Source organism: Nematolebias whitei, chromosome 6 (genome assembly GCF_014905685.2).
Source record: "Nematolebias whitei isolate Nwh7 chromosome 6, NemWhi1, whole genome shotgun sequence".
NCBI lineage: Eukaryota > Metazoa > Chordata > Actinopteri > Cyprinodontiformes > Rivulidae > Nematolebias > Nematolebias whitei.
The window spans coordinates 7,801,836-7,816,266 of record NC_056503.1 but is presented as its reverse complement, the minus strand read 5'-3'; the positions used below and the strand labels follow the sequence as shown (position 1 = coordinate 7,816,266).

General features: G+C 42.2%; 1 protein-coding gene across 1 annotated transcript in view; it reads left to right on the top strand.

Moving 5' to 3' along the window:
* Positions 1 to 729: 729 nt before the first annotated feature.
* pxylp1 (2-phosphoxylose phosphatase 1) overlaps positions 730 to 14,431 on the top strand; it is a gene marked incomplete at its 5' end in the record, with an annotated part of 30,755 nt that continues 17,053 nt past the window's right edge. Inside the window, 1 exon segment of the mRNA XM_037678008.1 lies at positions 730 to 856. Within this exon segment, the coding sequence (XP_037533936.1) occupies positions 730 to 856 (127 nt within the window).

The following is a 14,431-nucleotide window of genomic DNA, read 5'->3' as shown; positions in this document are numbered from 1 at the left end:
GGGAGGGACTCTGAGTAGAGCTGCTGCTTCTCCATGTCGAGAGGAGCCAGTTGAGGTGGCTTGGGCATCTGTTTAGGATGCCTCCTGGACGCCTCCCTGGTGAGGTGTTCCGGACACATCCCACCAGGAGGAGGCCCAGAGGAAGACCCAGGACACGCTGGAGGGAGTGTTTCTCGGCTGTCCTGGGAACGCCTCGGGATTCCCCCGGAAGAGCTGGCCCAAGTGGCTGGGGAGAGGGAAGTCTGTGCTACTTAGGCTGCTACCCCCGCGACCCGACCCTGGATAAGCGGAAGAAAATGGATGGATGGTGTACTACATAACATGCATATTAACATATTACATATTTATATCATCACTAGTTTTCCATGTATATGTTTCCACACCCCAGCTCTAAGGTAAAGATCACAAATCAAGCTCAAAATTAAAATAAGGTCTTGTCTGGGCCATTGCTATTAGATTACTGTATAACAGTTTGTTGACGGGGGTATAATATGCGGCATGCGCTACTCTCCTTACATGATGCAATGATGCGGTTTTAAAGTGCTTCTCTGGCTTTAGGTGAGGGGAAAATCAGTTAACTATTTAACAATTTTTAAAAAATCTAAAACCAGTTTAGAATTAATACCAGCTTTATCACTGGAGCTTCAATTACAAATTTAAACATACAACTAAAGTTGTTTCAATCTAAATGAAATTTCATCAGGGCACTTGTATGCGCTCTTTTGCCAGGTCACAGTCCTGCTGACTACAAGCTGCTGTCCGTCCAGGTGATGATTCGACACGGTGACCGCTATCCTCTTTACTCCATCCCCAAGACCAAGCCACCAGCCATTGACTGCACCCTTTCTACCAACAGGTACAAAAACAAAAGAAATGTTTAAATATAATTATTACCAAGGACATAGACGTGCAAGGTACAAGGTTGTTCTAATTTTAGGCCAATTTCACACTTATCATTTTTATCCAAAGTTCTGGAAAAGGTTGTTTTCATTCAGTTGGAATCTTTTTTAGAACACAACAACTTGTTTGAAAAATTTCAATCTTGCTTCAGACCCCGTCATAGCACTGAATCTGCACTACTCAAAATACAGAATGACATTCTTTTGTCCCTTGATGCCAAAAAACCTGTTCTGCTGGTGATGTTGGACCTCTCAGCCGCTTTTGATACTGTAGACCATCAGGTCCTAATCACTTGTTTGGCTCAGCAGGTTGGACTTCAGGGAGTTGTGCTCGAGTGGTTTAAGTCCTATTTAACAGTCAGAACTTTCTCTGTTATGATAGGTGATCTGTCCTCTTCTTCAGTCTCTGACCTGGCGTACCGCAGGGATCCATTCTGGGGCCTGTTCTCTTCTCACTTTACATGCTACCGTTAGGACCCATCATTGCACGCCATAATCTGTCTTTTCATCTGTATGCAGATCTACAAATCTATCTGCCGGTCACTCCCAGTTCCTCACTCAGTTTAAACTCTGTTGCCAGCTGCTTAAACGACATTAAGCACTGGCTGTTTCAGAATTTTCTCCACCTAAATAACAATAAAACTGAATGGATTTTATTTGGTGCTTCCAGTAATTCATGCAACATCTCTCCCAGTCTAGGACTTCCGCTCCCCCACGCCAACCAGGTGGTAAAAAATCTAGGAGTGGAGCTTGACTGTAACTTAAAGTTAGATAAACAGATCAGTTCTGTTGTGAAAACCAGATTCTTTCAGCTCCGTCTGCTTTCTAAAGTAAAATCACTCCTTAGCCGTAGTGATCTGGAGAAGGCCATCCATGCCTTTGTGAGCTCTAGGCTTGATTACTGTAACGCCTTATATGTCGGTATTAATCAATCTTCTATCTCCCGTTTACAGCTTGTACAAATCTCTGTTGCTCGCTTGTTGACTAACACACGTAAATATGAACACATCACTCCTGTCCTTTCTTCTTTGCACTGGCTCCCGGTTCAGTTTAGGATACAGTTCAAGCTGCTACTGTTTGTTTTTAAAGCTTTAAATGGCCTTGCACCACCCTATATTTCAGAACTTTTGAAAGTCCACCAGCCCAGCAGAGCTGTACGGTCTGCTGGTCAAAATCTGCTGGAGGTGCCACGCTCAAAGTGCAAACACTGGGGTGACTGGTCCTTTTCTGTTGCAGGTCCAACAGCGTGGAATACTCTTCCCTATGAGCTGCGTGCCATTTCTGATCTGGTTCTGTTCAAAGCCAAACTGAAAACATACTTATTTAAAAGGGCTTTTAATGTTTAACTATTTGTATTTTAGTATTTAGTTATTTGATCTCTTTTACCATCTTTTATTCTGGCTGTGTTTTTAATTTGCACTGATTTATTGTGTCCTGTTTTTAATCTTGTTTTATCTTGTAAAGTACCTTGGTCAATGCAAGGCGTTGTTGGAAGGTGCTATAGAAATAGATTATTATTATTATTATTAAGGTTGTGTTCACAGATGTTTGTTTCTGTCAGTTTTTCGGATTCCTGCTAAAACCTTGTTTTGAAATTGCGATTTAGCAGGCAGTTGATTTAAATTCCTGACTGCTAGGAACACAAACGCCTGGTGAGTAATTTGAATTTTCAAGACGAAGCTTCTGCAGTAATTCATAAAATTGACTAATCTTAACAGTTCTGGATCAGATGTCACGGTTGAGCTAGAACTATGAAGTTGTGAACATCATGAATTCTTTAACAGCCATGCAGACCAACACTCAGTGCAGCTGTTAAAGACTGCATCATGTTCAAAGCTTGCTTAGTAGTTCTAGTTAAACAGTGACATCTGATTCAGAGCTATAAAGTTTAATAAATCTAGCTATCTAAAGGGCTGTACATGTATTTGAAGCAAACTATCATGCCAACAGGATCCAGTGCACACAAAGACATTAGTTACAGAAGTGGAAGTATGGAAAGCCTATAGGATTATATTTTGCATACTTGGAAACACCTTTTGGAATTTAATAAACACTGTTAAAACACTTAAACAGGCAGTGCATACCTACCACTTGTGTATGTGCAGCATACTATCTGTGACTTGTGAGTGTTAATTATATTTGTGTTTTTTCCCCCCACACTGACAAGATCTGGGTTTTTGATCAGCAACAACAAGAAGCCCAAGAGCAGTTTAACAAATTTTATTGTGAACAGGAAAAACTCTGGTGGAGGTCTGGGTCCAATCTGTCAAGACAGAAGAGTTAGTGGCTTTGACTAAGTTCTGGACGTGTAGTTGAATGTTGGTGTCTGCACTAACCTTCTGTCTTGATGTTGCAGCAGAGTCAGTAGTCACACTGCAGTCGGTGATGTCCCTCCAGTAGAGCAGGTTGCTGCAGCGGAGCAGATTAAAGGACTTAAGTCTAGAATAGGGAAATGGAGAAGTGAGAACAGGGCTGAGTCGTGATCCAAAAGACGTGGTCAAAAGGGGAAGGCACAGAGTCAGAAACCATGGACAGATAGGCAGACAAAATCCAAGAGGGTTCAGGCAAGGCGAGGAGTCAAAAACAGGCAAGGAGTCGTGGCAAGAGACAAGGTCAGGTATGCTGGATTTCTACTGCTTGTGAAAGGTTCGAGAATCTGGCACTGACTGAGTGAATGCAGGGAGCTTAAGTAGGGTGGAGAACAGGTGTAGAGCATGAGCTTGATTGCTGGGTGAGAATGAGTGACAGGAACAGACAGAGCTTGGCAGGAAATAAACACAAACATGACAGGCTGTGAGGGGCAAAAGCATGACACACAATGGACTATGTTTAACTGAAGCAAACATTTTATGTCCTCTCCTAACAAAAGGGAGTTACTTTTAAAAAAAATTAGAGTCTTTTGTCTGCTTTCAGGAGGGTTATTGTTTAAAACTAGTCGGGGGAGAGCTCTTGGTAGGACAGAAATTTTTAGTGCCTTTCTGGTTACCGTCACAATAATCTTTTCAGACAAACTACTGCTCACCTTAGACACAATTTTTAGCCACTTCACAAAACAGCAACCAGTCCAAAATCTGCCTTTTAAGTTTCACTGATTTGAATAATCAATTAGACCTTTAATGCAAAGCTATTTATTTATTTAACTTTTGTTATGCATAATCTTCATCACATATATCATAAATTATTATTTTTATAATTAAATAAATAAAATCAACTGAATTTGTGATTATTTTGGCATATCTGTGTGTATTAACTGATTTGATGTCCATTAAACACGAGAAAATAAATCACGTTTCAGTTTACATTAATTTGGATTTAAATAGAGACTGATTTTTCCTCTCCAAGAGAGGTGGTGCCCACACAATGAGGTTATTTGCATAATAAATGCCTATCTTATGAGCTTAACTCATAACTGATAACAATATACAAACCGGATTCCAAAAAAGTTGGGACACTAAACAAATTGTGAATAAAAACTGAATGCAATGATGTGGAGGTGCCAACATCTAATATTTTATTCAGAATAGAACACAAATCACAGAGCAAAAGTTTAAACTGTGAGAATATATCATTTTAAGGGAAAAATCTGTTGTTTCCAAATTTCTTGGCGTCACCAAATCCCAAAAAAGTTGGGACAAGTCCATTTTTACCACTGTGTGGCATCCCCCTTCTTCTTACAACACTCAGCAGACGTCTGGGGACAGAGGAGACCAGTTTCTCAAGTTTAGAAATAGGAATGTTCTCCCATTCATGCCTAATACAGGCCTCTAACTGTTCAATCATCTTGGGCCTTCTTTGTCACACCTTCCTCTTTATGATGCGCCAAATGTTCTCGATAGGTGAAAGATCTGGACTGCAGGCTGGCCATTTCAATACCCGGATCCTTCTCCTACGTAGCTATGATGTTGTGATTGCTGCAGAATGTGGTCTGGCATTATCGTGTTGAAAAATGCAGGGTCTTCCCTGAAAGAGATGACATCTAGATGGGAGCACATGTTGTTCTAGAACCTGAACATAGTTCTCTGCATTAATGGTGCCTTTCCAGACATGCAAGCTGCCCATGCCACAAGCGCTCATGCAACCCCATACCATCAGGGATGCAGGCTTCTGAATGGAGCATTGATAACAACTTTGTCTATCCTTGTCCTCTCTGGTCCGGATGACATGGCGTCCCAGTGTTCCATAAAAAACTTCAAATCGTGACTCATCTGACCACGAACAGTCTTCCATTTTGCCACACTCCATTTTAAATGACCCTTGGCCCACTGCAAAAGTCTGAGCTTGTGGAGCTTGTTTAGAAATGGCTTCCTCTTTGCACTGTAGAGTTTCAGTTGGCAACGGCGGATGGCACGGTGGATTGTGTTCACTGACGATGCTTTCTGGAAGTATTCCTGAGCCCATCTTGTTATTTCCTTGACAGTGGCATTCCTGTTTGAGGTGCAGTGACATTTAAGGGCCCGGAGATCACGAGCATCCAGTAGAGTTTTACGGTCTTGACCCTTACGCACAGCGATTGTTCCAGATTCTCTGAATCTTTTGATGTTATGCACGGTTGATCATGATAACTCAAAAGTCTTTGCTATTTTACGCTGGGTAACACCATTCTTGTATTGCTGCACTATCTTTCTGCGCAACAATGGTGGAATTGGTGATCCTCTTACCATCTTGGCTTCTGAGAGACACTGACACTCTGAGAAGCTCTTTTTATACCCAATCATGTTGTCAATTGACCTATTTAGTGTTAATTGGTCTTCCAGCTGTTCAGCCACTAATTGCTACTTGTCCCAACTTTTTGGGGATTTGTTGACACTGTGAAATTTTGAGTCAACATATTTTTCCTTTATAATGTTACATTTACTCAGATTAAACTTTTGATCTGTCATATATGTTATATTACGAATACAATATTGACATTTGCCATCACCACATCATTGCATTCAGTTTTTATTCACAATTTGTTTAGTGTCCCAACTTTTTTGGAATCCGGTTTGTATGTCCATCCCCATCCCAAACAAAAACTAACAACGTGCATAGATCAGACCACACTTGAGCAAGTGATGGACTGTACAGATCAGGCACGCTTAGCACAGCATGTCCAGTCCAAGACTCAACAACAAAACAAGACTAATTTACTGATAACTCATCAACACCATCACAATTCCAATAACAACACATTCAGTGTAAGCCAACACTCCAGTAAACAGTTACATGCCAGGGAGACAGAAAAGTGGGTGAAGAATTTATCTGACAGACAGCTCACCCAGCCAGAGACAGATATTCTTGCCAGAGGACTGAACTTTGCGGTTGCACCAAGAAGAATTCCTCTGGTGGAGATGATTACAGCCACAGAATCTGCCACCCACAACAACAAAATTAAAGAGTGTGATGCAGAACAGCTCAGAATCAAAGTTTCAGCCTGCTTCAGCAATACCAAACCACCACCTTCCAACATCAGTAGAGAGGAGAGGGATGCAATCACCACTCTTAGCAAGGACAAAAACATCATCATTCTCTCAGCAGACAAAGGAAGGTGCACAGTGATTTTGAACCAGAAAGACTATCATGAGAAATTTATGACACTCCTTAGTGACTTAACCACTTATGAACCTCTGAAAAGAGATCCAGGAAGTGGTTGCAAGAATAAGTTAATAGATTGCCTGAAAAATTTGGAGTAGGACAAGGCTATTGACCGTATTCTGTATCACAGACTGTACCCAGGGGAGGCCACACCTAATCTGTATGGTTTACCTAAAATCCACAAACAAGGTGTACCTTTAAGACCAATTGTTAGCATGATTAACTCGGTCACTTACAGTGTTTCCAAATATCTGGTGTCTGTACTCATCCCTTTAGTTGGCAGCTCAGAACACCACATACAGAACACTCGTCTAACCAGTGAGATTACCACATGAGCTATGGCAAAATCCCACTGCAGCCTCTCCTCTAAGGGGTATATCGGACCAATCTAGCACTTGAGCTTTACCCAAAATGACGTTAGATTAATTCTACTTAAGGCTGTATTGGAAGTGATTCACCTAGACTGTTCACAACCATCAGCTGCGAGCCACACCCTTATCTCACCCCTAGACTCGTCCAACGTAGTAGTCGGGGTTAGGATGTTAATTAAGGGGAAACTGGCATTTTTAGGCCGCTCATCTCCTATTGTAGAACTGCAATTGTTACCGATCTGGTAGCTTTAGAATCTAGGCACAAGATTCCAGGGTGTTGTTTGATCCAAGCTGCGAAACCTTTAAAAACTTCCTTTTCTTGATGAATTTGAACCAAGCTCTTCCAACTTTTTGAACCTGAAGTGTAGAAATGATAGTCCAAAATTTTAAATTTTATGCTTTGCTTTAATCAAGGATTTGCAGGGGTACAGCGTTATCAGCACATTGTAGAGAGCGCTATCTCTTCTTCCATTATCTGCTGGGGGAGCAGCACCAGAGCAAGTGACTTAAAAAAATCAACAAGCTCATAAAGAAGGCTGGCTCAGTTCTGGGGACTCCTCTGGAACCTTTGGAGATGATTGTTCAAAGAAAGATTCTTCATAAAATGAAGAACATTATAGACAACCCTCAGCATCCTCTTCATCAGACTGTCATACAACAACAAAGTGTCTTCAGTCAGAGGTTTCTTCAAATCCGTTGTAGGACAGACCGCTACAAGAGATCCTTCCTGCCCACAGCCATCAGCATCTATAACAACTCATTAATGAAACCAGGATGATGAGTTACAACAACATTTAATTTCCCTCTGGGATTAATAAAGTATTTTTGAATTGAATTGAATTATAATTGATTACATTTGATCATTCCAATAATTCTAATGACAGAGAATTCATGCCTGGTTCCAGAGACTGTCTTATGGGTTTTGTGTGACATTCAGGGTCCTATTGTGTCTACAAGGCGTGGCTCCTCTGACTCCGATGAGCCAGGTTGGAGAATCCTGTCTCCTAACTCTTGAGTTGTTATTATAGAACAGCCTGTTCCTACACAGTGGACTGATGTGCGCTTGGAGCCCCAAGGCAGGTTAAAACCCCTCAAACCTCTAAGTCTGTCTCACTAACCAACCAAGTTTAGCCAAACCTGTTACAAACCACCTTGACAGCACACAGTTTATGCAGTGACTTCTCAAGAATGCTGGAAGCAGAACAACACTCTCTTGCCCTGACACTACCTCTTAATTTAGAAACACTTGTTTCATATAAATTTAGTAGTTGGACAATGGGTAGGAGTCGCTCACCATTTTTGCCCGAAGACTTTTGGAAAATGGCACAATAATCTCTCTTCCAGAGCCCTGGAAGAAAATCTCCTTTAACCCCAAAAAGCAGTCCTGATCCTGAGGAATCTGGTCTGGAGTCAGCCCGGCTGAACAAAAGGTATTCCTATCTTTGAATAAAAATCCTCTTATGAGCTGTTCCAAGTTCCTCTGTTTAGCCCCTGGGGAAGCAGCCACACATCCTTCTCTTTGGACTATCACGGTCCCGTTCAGCCCCGTTTCTCTACTGGGCTTGGTTTTTATTGACTTTTGGGTTTGCTGGTCAAACCCTCTTTTTCCCTTCTCTAGTTTGATCTGATCGGTGATTGGATGTAGTTTGTCATTGTGCCCTTTTAAGGCATCAAGTTGTTACTGCTCTGTTTCTCGGTTCACAAGTCACTGACATACGATCTTTCCTACAGCCCGTTTCCTTTTATGATAAAGGAGAGCTGCATTGCTTGGTTTCTACAAGTAATGCTACAAGGTATTTACACACTGTTCTGCTGAGGGCAGCCTGCAGCCTTCCAAAGTAAATACAGCATCTCTCTGGAATGCTGTTCGGCCCCCCCAGACATCAGCTCCCTCAACTTGCTGTCCCCTCTCTTTCAGAACACCACATGAATCCCTATACATTTTCATTTTACTTTACCCTAATCACAGGATGCAATATAGAATACAATAATCACCTTGTGCATGAATACAATGCTGTTATGATTACTTTTATATAATATTGTACGCCGCTTTAATCATAGTGTAGAGCACAAATCTGTCACATTTGGGTGTCCATGGAAGAGCCGATTTCATTCCAAACAACCTCACTTGACAAACACCATGGACTTTGTGGATAAGGTGAGGGATGTCATCACGGAGACTGATGAAACAATGGTCTCATTTGATGTCATATCACGCTTTACGTGCATTCCTGTTGATGATGCAGTAGAGGTGATCAGTTTAACATTAAAATCAGACACCACTCTGAGCAGAAGGGACCATGCTTTCTATAGAACAACTGTGTCAACTCTTGAAACTGTGCCTGCAGTCAACCTACTTTACATATGGGGAGCAATATTATAGGCAAAAACATGGGTGTGCTATGGGGTCTCCAGTTTCTCCTATTGTGGCCAACCTGTACATGGAGGAGGTAGAAAAGAGAGCCTTGATGTCCTTTTCAGGGACACTACCAAGTCATTGGTTCAGGTATGTCGACGACACCTGGGTTAAAATTAAATCTCAGGAAGTCCAACATTTTACTGACCACATCAACTCTGTGGATAAATCCATCAAGTTCACTAAAGAAGATGTAAAAAAATGGCAAGTTGGCTTTCTTGGACTGTGAGGTCTCAGTCTCTGATAGAGGACATTTGCAAACCGAGGTGTACCGCAAACCCACCCACACAGACCAGTATTTGCAGTTTGACTCCCATCACCCTTTGGAGCACAAGTTAGGAGTCATCAGGACTCTGTATCACAGAGCAGACAGCGTCCCCACTAACTCAGGAGCCAGGCAGATGGAGAAATATCTCACAAGACAGGCTCTAGAGAAATGTGGATATCCTAACTGGGCCTTCTTGAAAGCAGAAAAGAAACCCAAACAGGACTCCAGTCAGCCATCAGGTGAAAAGGAAGAACCCAGACCAGTGGTCATTCCATATGTTGTGGGAGTTTCAGAGAAACCGAGACGTTTATTTTCTAAACACAATGTCCCAGTGGCTTTCAAACCCCAAAATGCATTACGGCAAAGACTGGTTCATCCCAATGATCCAGTCCTCCGGCATAAACAAGAGTAATATTGTGTATGCTGTTCAGTGTCAGGAGGGCTGTGATCAGTCTTGCATCGGGGAAACTAAACAGCCACTGGCCAAAAGGATGGCCCAGCACAGAAGATCAACATCATCAGGTCAGGATTCTGCGGTCTACACTCATCTCCAGGCCAGCGGTCACTCTTTCAGGGATGAAGATGTTCACATCCTGGACAGAGAGGAACGATGGTTTGAGAGAGGAGTAAAGGTGGTCATCTTTGTGAAAAGAAACCGTCCATCATTAAACGGGGGCAGAGGCCTCTGTGTTCAACTGTCCACCTCTTACAATGCTGTCATTGCTAGTATCGCCCATCCCCATGTGAATAGCAAACAGCCATCAGGGTGCTAACGATGCATCGTTAGGCTGATGGTCCTCCTTGATCATGTGAGCAGCTAGTTTTGGCTGTCAGCAGCAAACTGGTTGATCCACCACGAGAAGGTTCTATTTATAAGACTGAGCTGAATACAGCGCCTCAGACTGAAGAAGTCTTTCGGATGAAAGACTAAACGTTTCTACTTTTTTTTTTTGTTTTGTTTTTTGAATGTCCAGAGGACCAGTTTGAACTTTTTTAGATTAGGCTAGCACAGAATTCCAACTACTGAAAACTGATCGGGTTCAGATCAGAGAGGCTGCTCCTCCCAATCTTGCTCCTCCAGGTCACACTCTCATTACCCACATGGGCATAGAAGTCCCCCAGCAGAATAAAGGAGTCCCCAGCTGGAGCACCTTCCAGCGCTCCCGCCAAAGACTCCAAGAAGGCCGAATACTCTGAACTGCCATTTGGCACACAGGCACAAACAACCGTCATAGCCCGTCCCCCCCCAGCTGAAGGTGCAGGAAAGCTACCCTCTCATCTACTGGGGAAAACTACAACACACATGCACCAAGTCGGGTGGCTAAAAGTAGACCCACACCAGCTCGGCGCCTCTCACCATGAGCAACTCCAGAGTGGAATAAGATCCAACCCTTCTCAAGGAGATTGGTTCTGGAACCCATGCTGTGCATTGAGGTGAGCCCAATTATATCTAATCTGTACCTCTCAACCTCACACACAAGCTCAGGCTCCTTCACTGCCAGAGAGGTTACGTTCCATGTCCCAAGAGCCAGCTTTGGTAAGCCAGGGTCAGAACGCCAAGGCCCCAACCTTTGGCTACTGCCCATGACATCATGCATTCTACTCATATGGCTCTCCTGCAGGTGTTGGGCCCACGGGAAGGCAAACCCATGTTGCTCATTCAGGCTGTGCCCGATCGGGCCCCATGGGTAGAGACCCAGTGACCAGGTGCTTGCCGGCAAGCCCCTCCCCCAGGCCTGGCTCCAGGGTGGGGCCCCAGTAACCCACGTGCCACTTAACCCATGTAACCCGGGCAAGGGACACAGAGTTTCTTGTTTTTTATTTGTCTATGTAAGTTGTTGGAAACACTCTTTGGCCTGTCACCAATCTGCCTTGGGACCAGGGGCAACAGCATAGTTCCTAGGATCTTTCAGGTGGACAAACTCCTCCACCACAATAAGTTGGTGATTCAAGGAGGAGGCTCACAAAATAAATTTTAATAATTTTCTCAATATTTTTTTTGGTTTAATTGGAAATTAGATAAATGTCTGTTATTGGCCAGAGCTCCTATATCAAGATCAGGCTTCTTAAATAAAGAATAATTATAGCTATCAAAGTCCTATGGGACATAACCGTTCAGAGATTAAGTAGATCCAGCATGGGGATATTAATTTAGGGAAATATCTCTTTGACCCGTCAAGCTGGAACCTTGTCTCATCTTGTCTCTTGACACGAGGGTCTCATTTTACCCTGTGCAATAATTTGGCATTGGTGTCAAAAGGTACTCCATATTACGTTCCCCTTGTTTACCATTGAAGATATTTACAGCATTTGGTGTGCCACAATGTGAAATTGTTAGTTCTCTAATTGTCAAGATTTCTACATAATCTCTACTTTTCCCTCTTGAATGCTTTTAATTTATTTGGATTTGTGCAGCCGGCGGTGCCATGATGCATAGACACAAACAAATGAAAAAAGTGGAATCTCTGAAAGAGTTGTGTTGAAGTGAAGCTACATGATTCCAATTAAGAATGTGTTTTGTCTATTTGTGGGAGAGAGATCTTGTTTCAGTTTTCTTCTAGTATTTTTTATGTTCTTATGGTGACACAGTTTTTGTTTTTAGGCTAAAATCTGATTACAGTCAGGAATCTAAGCTTCGACTAGCTTTTAGATGGATCCTCTCATAGAGCAGAGCCTGTGTGTGTTCTCTGTAAGTGTGCGTTCTGTGTGTGTTTTGCGTGTTTAAATGCTCTGGCACCAGGTTGCTGACCCACTGTCTCTGTCTGCGGTTAACTGAGCTCTCAGCAGCAGAGAACATTGTCTCAGTCTCCCTCTCCAACATGGCAGTATTTATCAGTGGTTTCGTCTTTCTTCACCAACCACTCAATTTATTTTAACCTCTTTCATTCTTCATTTCTGCTCCTCTGTTTCTTAGCTTTTCTGTTAACTCCACTATTTATTACACTCTTTTTGCTTCATTCCTTTCTCCTTCCCCACTAATCTTTCCTTTTACCACCCAGTGATTATAATGTTGTTACTGTATTTGAACTCTTTCTTCTTCAGCTGGGAATAATAAAGCTAATAAAGCCATTTTGCCCTCACCAGTGTCTCCATCTTAAGACATCCTGTCTCCCAGTGAAGCTAGTTAAATCTGAATTTTTCTCAAGTCCTTATAGCTGTCTGCTTTCTGATGGTTGAGGAGCATGAAACACTGAGCACAGTTTCCCTAATTTCAGCATCATTTTGGGCCTTGCAGTGCACATTTATCACCTGCCACCATGAAAGGTGGGCATTCATGTAACTGCCTGTGTGCTTGCGTATGTGCTGATCATTTTTTTTTTAAACCTTTTCCTAGGGCCGTCGAATTTAAAGTATTACAGTATTGTCTTAGTTCGTACGTACATATGTACATAAACTTTCTCTTGTGTTTTCAAGGTAATTTAATGAACCTTGAGACATATTTGCATCCTCACTGGTTGGAGTGTCGTACATTTTTCATCACGAGGTCCAAGGTCAAGGTCACAAATCAAAGTCAAATGTTATACAAAGCCTTGGTTTCTCTGGGTCATAACTTCTAAACCGCTCAAGATAATTTAACAAAATTTGATACACATTGGTACTACCACTACACACTTGCCATGTAATCTTTTCATTACACCAGCGCTAAGTTCATGGTCACAAATCAAGGTCAATGCTTCTACAAGGTTTTTGCTTGGACCTTAGTTGAAAAGTTTGCCATGCAAGTCGATGGACAGTTTTAATTTAATGACTGGTATTTTTAAATTAAACATGTCATTAATTATAAGTAGGGCAGCACGATGGCGCAACTGGTAGAGCTGCTGCCTCTCAGCGAGCAGGTCCTTGGTTCAAACCCCGGTCCAGGGACCTTTCTGGGTGGAGTTTGCATGTTCTCTCCGTGCATGCATGGGTTTTCTCCAGGTACTCTGGTTTCCCACAGACCAAAAACATGCATGTTAGGCTGATTGGTAACTCTAAATTGTCCCTAGGTGTGAGTGAGAGAGTGAATGGTTTGTTTGTCTTGTTTGTCTCTATGTGGCCCTGTGATGGACTGGAGACCTGTCCAGGGTGTACCCTGCCCCTCGCACAGTGATTGCTGGACATGGGCACCGGCGACCCCCGTGACCCAAAATGGTACAAGCATGTAAAGATAATGGATGTATGGATTAATTATAAGTATAGTGATGTGAAAAGAGACAGGCGGGTACACTGCTGTGGCATTATGTTGTAAAGAAAATATGTATTTGAAAATGTAAAAGGTTTTGATTCTTTGTTGTGTAGTACCAGTAGTTAGCAGATTCCAGATTAGTTCCTACTGTCCAGGCCAGTAACAATCTTACACAGGATTCAACTGTTAGGACAGGGAATGGAAGGTTTTCTTTTTGCACAATTCCTGAATCCCTCATGGATGAAAACTGTGTATGCGTACGCACGTATATGCGTGAGCGAGTGTGTCTGTGCACATGCATTTAATCTGGTAGAGCAGACTTGCTGATCTCTCACACACTTTTTATATTAAACCGTAATCTTCAATTCTCTTTAATCTACTGACTCCTTGATTGCTCCTCTTGCTTCTTTCTGATCACTCGAGTGTGTGTTTCTGTGTGTGAGTGTGTGTTTCTGTGTGTGTGTGTGTGTGACCCAAGGCAGCTTTTTAAAAAAAATCTCATATCTTTTATTACGCCCACATACTGTGTGATCAGTTTTCAGTGATTGTTATTGTGTTAGAGAGACACCTGGTGGTCAATTTAGGTTAAATCATCATACTTTATTTTTGCTTGTTAAAGCTGTTCTGCTGATCTGAAAATTAAATTTCTATATATGAGAGGGCAACATTGATTTTGTTGCAATTCATCATAATTTCATGATTCTGCTTTTGTGACTTGTTTACAAATAAGAATAATCA